The sequence below is a fragment of the Lotus japonicus genome, chromosome 6 (assembly GCF_012489685.1).
Source record: "Lotus japonicus ecotype B-129 chromosome 6, LjGifu_v1.2".
NCBI classification, from domain to species: Eukaryota; Viridiplantae; Streptophyta; class Magnoliopsida; order Fabales; family Fabaceae; genus Lotus; species Lotus japonicus.
Window position 1 is genome coordinate 44,934,365 of NC_080046.1, and position 8,081 is coordinate 44,942,445.

Here is an 8,081-nt window from a genome sequence, read left to right on the forward strand (position 1 = left end):
TGTAAAATGAAACTTGCCCCATCCATTCTCAAATCTCAATTCACTCCTCATTCTATTATCCTCTCTCCATTCTCCCAAAGCATAAAAAAGGACACAACAAATGTTAACAAGTGATAATGTTTTAGTCTAATCAGGTAATAAATTTTCAAATGTTTCCAAACCTTGCTTTCTTTAATCTTGAAATCACTCTCTCAAGTCTGCGAATTCTCCTTTTAAGTTCCACAACATTTACACAGCTTTCACCTTGGATCCCAGATAGCCTTACTCTATCAGTAGACAGCATTGGTTCTTTATTCCCATTTGCATCTTCAAAATCTTCCTTCAATCTCCCTAATGAAGTTACAGTGTTATCTTCTACATTAGCCAAACCTTGAGCCATGCCACAACACTTGTCCTCTTCCAAGACAGGCTTAGGATTCTTCACATAAATGCAAGGACTCAGTGCATCATGTTTTGGGGGAAAACTGGTTGGAACATCAACAGCAGTATTTCCATTAGCTTTGGAACCATCTTGAACAGAATTTCCAAAAGGGACAACTTGCAAATGATTAGGAAGAAAACCAGAAGTAACATCGGCATCATTATCAACCTCCACAGTTTTTGAACCATCATCACAAGATTTTCCAACAACAACAGTGCTAATAAGTTTGGGAGGAAACACAGGTGGAACATCAGCAACATTACAACTTATGTTTTCTTTTACTACATGAGGTCCACATGTTGATGGCATTGTGCTTCTTTTCCTATGCACAATATTGACAGCAAAATCTTGATGATGCATTACTGATTGCTTCCACCACCTTGCATAACGTGTGGTAACATCTGCCTCAAAAAGCCTTGATGGAAAATACAAATTTCTATCAGATATGGGCCTGCAGTAATTTTCCCAAGCAATACCTTCAGTCCTTCTGAATACCGGCACACAATCCAGGACATCTTGATCCATTCCGAACTGCATAGCAACTCGATGAGGGCAGTACTGCAGGATGGTAGAGTCAATTCCAACAAGCTCAGAAACTCTCATGCACCTAACGAATGAGGCTAGCTCTTTGTCCAAATCTGCCTCAAATGGTACCTGCTGAATTTCATTTTCTGGATAAAATGCCCTGCACTTACCACCATATCTAACATATGGACGCCAAAGAAAATCACCCATAGCTGAGTTCAGTGCCAGCCTTGCATTGTCAATTTTCATGCCCTTAACCTTGTGCCACCTGAACAATAAAGGGTCTCCATCTTTGATCACATTGGTCTCTGGCTGCAAATTTTGGAACCTTTCCCACAACCAAATTTGAACCAAGTAAAAGGGTGACTCAAGAGTAACCTCTAACTCCTTGTCCAATTTATCAGCAGCTACTGGAATTTTTGTCAAACCAGCTATTGTTTCTTTCAACAAGCCCAAATCCTTATATATGCTAGCCAAAACTGCTGGTGCCAAAGCAATAGGATTACCTCTAGCAAGAAGAATAGCAATAGGAAATACAGACTGATTTACATAGTCTTGATGAGGAAAAACAAACAATGACAACCAAGCAACAAGGAATGCTTCATGCTCAATTTCACTCCCACTATTAATGAAAATATCTATCCATATTGATACATAAGCCTTAGATTTTCTCCTCCTCCAAGGTTCTTTTCTTGCAAGAATCAATTTTTGTTCAACCTCTCTCATTTCCTGATTCTGAAGTGAGGTGAAAACAGGGTCACCAAGAACAGGGTAACCCCCCAAAACCATGACATCCTCCAATGTGATTGTGGCCTCACCCCATGGAAACACAAAGGTGTTTGTCTGAGAACACCACTTCTCTGCAACCTCAAATAATAAGTCATGGTTTTTCACAATTTTGAACTTGGTGCTCATGATGGCTTCAAAGATGCCAACTTTCTTCCACACAACTTCATACCTGAGACAAAGGGCATCCACCCAGCTAGTCTAGTTATTCCGCAAGGAGCGCCATGCATTGAAATGGACTTTCAAATGGCACTCCTTTGGTTCAGTTTCAAGCATGGGTGGCACAGAGGATGAGAAAATCTCAGAAACTGTTCCATCAATGGAGGTAGCAATAGGTTTCAGAAAATGGGCAGTTCTGAAAGTTGGTTCACTATCACCAGCTGGTGAAACCATGAAATCTTCCCTCACCTCCATGATGGTCTCCAATGGTTCATTCATGGCTATGGTATGAAAAGTGAAAACCACTATGCCTGAAAATCTGTAGTACTGAAAGAGAAAGCAAATATGGATAACAATGGAGAATGTGGTAGTTGGTCAAATCCTTAAGACCCTCACACTACTGCTATGTTAACATGGCACCAAAAATGGACAATCACACAAATAGCATGGTGTGTGCAGTGCAACTACAACACAAAAGAGGAACAAAACTTGTAGTGAGGGAAAAGCCCTGATTACCCTTTTGTTGCTTGAAATTTCACAAATAAAACAAGCTTCCCCTTGTATTATGTTAAGGGGTTATTTTGTGATTCTGTTGTTGAGTGGCAGAAGAAGTGCTGAAATGAAGCAAAAGGTTATGTGACTGTGAGTGAATGAGTGCAGGGAAGTGATGAAGCTTCTTCAATTTATGGTTTCAAAATGTTTTCAACAGTGGTTCATCAAAATGTAAATGTGAGTAATGAATAGTAATAGCTTGCATTTTTACTAGGAACTTGAAAAGGCCTTCACTGCTGATTGGGGAAGCTGAACTGTTTATTCATTTCTTGGCAAGCGTACTACATAAGTGCTGGATTAATTAAGCTTTAAAAAAGTGGGATAAAATTATTACTCCCTAGTCCCTCCATTCTAACACTATTTTTATTTTTGCTTTTTATGTTTTCAATAGAAATATTTAGAGGATATAATTTATCTTTTCAATATAAAAATATATATATATTTAGATGAGAAATATTTTGAGGAACTTAATCTAAACTCAAAGCCTTATTCAGAATTTACAATTTGTGAAAATCAAGCAGCTAGAGGTATACAATTAATTATTAGACAATTAAATATATAAAATAGGAAACTGTAGCCTGCAGATCGTGAAATCTGCAGATTTCTATACTCCATTTACCCGCTGTACCCGGTCAATAATTTAACTTTAATTATGAAGTTAATTTTAATAGAATTTTAATAGAGTATTAGTTTGAGTTTTGATTTTATCTTTAGCTTTTTTTTTCAATTAAAGATAAGTTAAATAACCAAGATAAAATGAAAATCCAAAAAAGTCAAAGACAATCTGATCTTCGAGCTGCCATTTTAAGATATGTGCTATGTGAAAATTCAACACCTCAAGTGCTGCAACATTTGAAGAAGAAACTCCCTACTACAACAGTTGCAAGCCTGCAACTTGACTAAACTGTAAGATAATTGAATTGGGTGATTTTCATTGATAAAATGCACTGAATATATAAATACAAGAGAGTTGATCTAGGCTAGTAATTACAGAGGAATCTAAGCCCAATTACAGGTAAATAATAATGACATAAATAAATCACACAATATTTATTTATTCTATCACACCCCCGCAGTCGAAGCGGGAGGTTCACTACGCTGAGACCGGAGCGAAAATCATCAAATAGAACTCGAGGAAGGCCTTTAGTGAAGATGTCTGCAATCTGGTGACGAGAAGGAACATGAAGGATGCGTGCCTGACCACGGGCGACCTTCTCGCGAACAAAGTGAATGTCCATCTCAATGTGTTTAGTGCGCTGATGCTGGACAGGATTGCCAGATAGGTAGATAGCACTAACATTATCACAATAGACCAGAGTAGCCTGAGAAAGAGGAAAGTGAAGCTCTAAAAGCAGGTTGTGTAGCCAACATGATTCGGAAACCACATTAGCGACGCCTCGGTACTCAGCCTCAGCACTGGACCGGGAAAGCGTGGGTTGTCTCTTGGACGACCAAGAAATGAGGTTGTTGCCGAGAAACACACACTAACCAGAAGTAGACCGATGAGTGTCGGGACATCCACCCCAATCTGCATCAGTGTATGAAATAAGCTTCTCGATAGGAGAAGGATAGAGATATATGAACATAACGCAGGATGCGCTTCAGTGCAAGCATATGCTCTATGCGGGGGACATGCATGTGAAGACACACATGCTGAACAACATAAGAGATGTTAGGACGGGTGAATGTGAGATACTGCAAAGCCCTAGCAAGACTCTGATATAAAGTAGGATCAACACACAGAGTACCAGCAGAAGTACTGAGTTTCTGCTTTGTGTCAACTGGAGTGGCAGAAGGATTGCACGATGTCATACCGGCTCGAGCAATAATGTCACGGGCATAAGTACTCCGACTGAGAAAAAGTCCACATGTATGTCTGGTGACGGCAATGCCCAAAAAATAGCTCAACGGTCCCAGATCCTTCATAGCAAACTCAGAGGTAAGAAGAGCCATGATAGATTTGCGAAGGTCATGAGAATAGCTGATGAGAATGATGTCATCAACATAAAGCAGGAGGTAAGCCATGTCAGAGCCTCTGTAATTCAGGTTCCCTCTGATACGATTGTCCTGCACGATGCTGGGACAAGAGGTTTGACAACCGCTTAGCAGTAAAACAGAACTTAACAACAGAAACAATAACACACAGTAATTGTTAACCCAGTTCAGTGAAAAACTTTCACCTACATCTGGAGGGTTTGCACCCAAAGAAAGGAAATCCATTATCTCAAGATTCAGGAATTACAGACACTCATGAACAACTCAGTTCATAGTTCACTTCCTAATCTACCCAGTGTATTTCTACTTAGAATCTTAACCTAAGTATGAGAGCCCCTCTCACTTTCTCTCAATCACTGCCACAGTGATTGGTGAACACAATGAACAATCAGAGTTTGAACGCAATCAAACAACACAGGACCCTTCTTTGCTTTATAGAATCAGTGAGCAAAGAGGATTCACAACTAACAAAGGACAAAGCACAATAACAAATCCTAAAACACTCGATCTCTCTCTCTCTTAGCTTCGGTGGTCTTCATGTTTTAGGTCTTCATCCTTTTATAGATTTCAGCAGCGGTAGCATGGGCTCTAGGGTTAGCATGGGCTGAAGTAACAGATTGCAGCAACAACAAATCAAAACGCAATCTTGATAGATTCGGTTTACTTATTGCACAAGTAAAGATAGAAACCAATCTTTTAACAAAGATTGTTTCAACAAATAACAACCCATAATTAAGACCCTTATGGAAAAGCTACTTGCTCCTCAAGTAACTCAAAAACATATCTTCAGTAAATCTTCAGAGGGCCCACAACAGAAACTCTAGCTAAGGACTGATGCCCTAGCTTCACGAGGTCAGATGCCACGGCATCTGCTTCGACAATCAGTTGTTTTGACAAAATGCAAGGCAACATGTACCAACAATCTCCCCCTTTGTCAAATTTTGTCTAAAACAACACATAACCCAGAGAGGATAAAAAATAGAGAATTAGAGAATCAATTCTCCCCCTTAGTCACCTCAACTGATGCATCTACACAACCAACTACCATACTTCAAAAGGCATAGTTGGAACAAAACACTTAGCAGCACAAACACACAACCAGAAGTACAATCAGGCCTTAGCATATGATGACACCAAAATAAATCAGTTTGAACATCAACGTATCAGAAATACTACTATCAGAAGCTAGCAGCACATAAGCTATCCACTCAACACCAGAAAATGTCACTTGAAACAAACATAGCCATTGTCTTGAACTTGTCTTCAAATTAAACAGACCAAAGCTAACACTAGCAAAACACACATAGGCTGCACAGAAGCAACTTCACAGTAGGATCATAGGTCTTCATAGCAGTAGCACAAAATACTACAGACCATAGAGCAGATAGAATCTTCAAACAAACTTCTTCAAACTAGATAAAATCTTCAAACAAACTTCTTCAAACTACTCCCCCTTTTTAGCACAAATTTGCAAAGGGTGCACGAAGACATCCAAAAACAAAAGAAAATAGCAAAAGAACATAGCAAACTAGTCTTCAGAACTGGACTCCTCCCCAGACCCTTCTGCACTTTCCTCTGCACTCTCTTCAGATCCTTCCTCCTCTTCATTGCTCTCATTCTGAGCAGCTGTAGCAGCAGCACTTTGCTCACCACCGTGACGTTCTTCTTCTTGTAGCTTGAGTAGCAAAGCATCAACTTTGAGCTTCCTGGCAGTGCTCACCCTGATTGTCTCCTGCAAAGCCTTGGAGACTTCCAGTAATTCAGCAATTATGGCCTTAGTGCTAGATTCAGTCACAGAAGGAGCAGATGTTCTGCTGGTTGGCATGGCAATGTCTAGGACATGTGGCTCCATAAACAAACGTTGATCCAAAGTGATTGGAACTCCACGAGACATAGCCACTTCATCAGCCCTAAGAATATGAGGATGTTGCTTGAGAATGATCTCAGTAAGAAGTGATGGAAATGAAACAGGCAGCTTCACAGCACAAGTATCAGCATGCTTCAATGTCTGTTCAAACACAAACGTTCCAAAATCAAAAGCAATAGACTTGTCAATCCTATAGATCAATTTGGCAAGAGTTGCAGAAACACCAGATGTATGTTGGGTAGGAACCCAATTCACAGCACCAATCCTGTTAAGGATTGCATACTTCACAGTAAGATTTCCAGTGGACAACAGCTTCTTGCTGGGCCACTTCTTCACATAACCAGCAGTAAGTTCCTTGGCAACATCATCCATAGACACTTCTTCATCAGCAAAATCAACAGCACTCCTTCCAAGTGCTTGATTGATCACAGCAGGTGAGAACACAACACATTCAGCCCTCACAAACACTTTCCTGAATTCATCACTATCAGGAAGACCAACATCCACAGAGAGATTGACCAAGAACTCTCTCACAAGCTTCTCATAGCACCTTCCAACATTCTGAATTGTCTTCATCAGACCAGCCTTCTCAATAAGAGCAATAACATCCTTACACTCAAGAACATCAGGACCAACTTCCCTTTCCTTGGCCATTCTCCTCTTGCAAACAAACTTCCACTTCTGAACATTCTCTTCCAAATGAAAAGACACTCTATCAATAGGAACAGCAGGAACATTTTGAGGAATACGCTTACCAGAAAACTTCTTTTTCTCAGAGGGTCGAATGTCCTGGACATCGGCTTCAGCATCTGACTCAGAGTCTTCAACATCAACTGGAATTTTCTTTTTCTTCTTCTCACTTGGAGTCTTGACAGCCTTCTGCTTTCCCTTATCCTTCACACTTGCTTGTCTAGATTTGTAGGTTACAGGAATTGACTTGGATCTCTTTGGTGGAGAGGGAGTGGCTTCTGGAGTAGAGACCCTTCTTTTTCTTTTCATCCTGGCAGCAGTGCTATCAGGAATGGATTTAACCAGGGGCTCATCATCAGAATCATCATCAGAGATGTCCTGAACAGGGGCTGGAGCCTGGGTTGGTTCTGCAGAATTGGTATCCTCAGAATTGTCATTCTTTGGATCAACATCCTTTGAAGAGGATGATACAGAGATATCAGGCTGGGTAGTATCGCCTGAATCTTCATGAGAGGTGGAATCCTTTCCAGAATTTTCTTTGGCAGAAATCTCCTTAGACCCAGATGTCTCAACATCAGGCACAACATCAGGAGGCGATTTCACAGGAGAGTCTTCAGCATCGATTTCCTCTTCATCAGTAACATCCTCACAGAGAGGAACATTGGAGAGTTCTTTGTTTTGAGCCTTGGACATGTAGGTTTTTCTTGCTGGGTATCTTGTCTTCGGCTTCCTAGGAGCTTTCTTTGACACAGTAGATGGTTGGGAAGAACCACTCTTCAAACCCATGCATTTCACTCCTTTAGCAGTTCTTTCAATCTTTGCCTTGACAGAGTCATTCTTTCCTGAACTTTGAGACATGATGTAATGAGATGAAACGCAAACAAAGCACAGAACAATGAAGAAAAATTGCAAACGAGAGAGAATGAGTCTTGAAGAAGATAGATGTACAAGCGGTTGAGAGAACACAATTTTCCCGTTGGAGGTAGTTATAGGATGAGTGAACCATAAGGCAACCTTTTCTCTGCTGATGTCACAACGGCAGTTAATGATGACCAAGAATAAACTAGCCGTTAACACACTGGGGCA

At 40.4% G+C, this 8,081-nt stretch overlaps 1 protein-coding gene across 1 annotated transcript; it reads right to left on the reverse strand.

Moving 5' to 3' along the window:
* Positions 1-7,781, reverse strand: LOC130725390 (uncharacterized). The gene is made up of 5 exons (XM_057576628.1): positions 7,569-7,781; positions 7,166-7,448; positions 3,541-3,788; positions 1,986-2,218; positions 1-1,904 (listed from the first exon to the last, which is right to left on the reverse strand). The coding sequence occupies exons 1-5, from the start codon at positions 7,779-7,781 to the stop codon at positions 146-148; spliced, it is 2,736 nt and encodes a 911-aa protein (XP_057432611.1). The 3' UTR covers positions 1-145.
* Positions 7,782-8,081: the final 300 nt, after the last annotated feature.

Excerpts from the sequence above, each read along its gene's own strand:
- LOC130725390 (XM_057576628.1), bottom strand. The coding sequence starts at position 7,781 with ATGGGTTTGAAGAGTGGTTCTTCCCAACCATCTACTGTGTCAAAGAAA. Across the intron at positions 3,789-7,165 it reads GAAGGCTGTCAAGACTCCAA|AGCTTCACTTTCCTCTTTCT; the intron begins GTGAGAAGAAGA and ends ACCTGCTTTTAG. Across the intron at positions 1,905-1,985 it reads CTTGAAACTGAACCAAAGGA|GTATGAAGTTGTGTGGAAGA; the intron begins GTGCCATTTGAA and ends CCTTTGTCTCAG.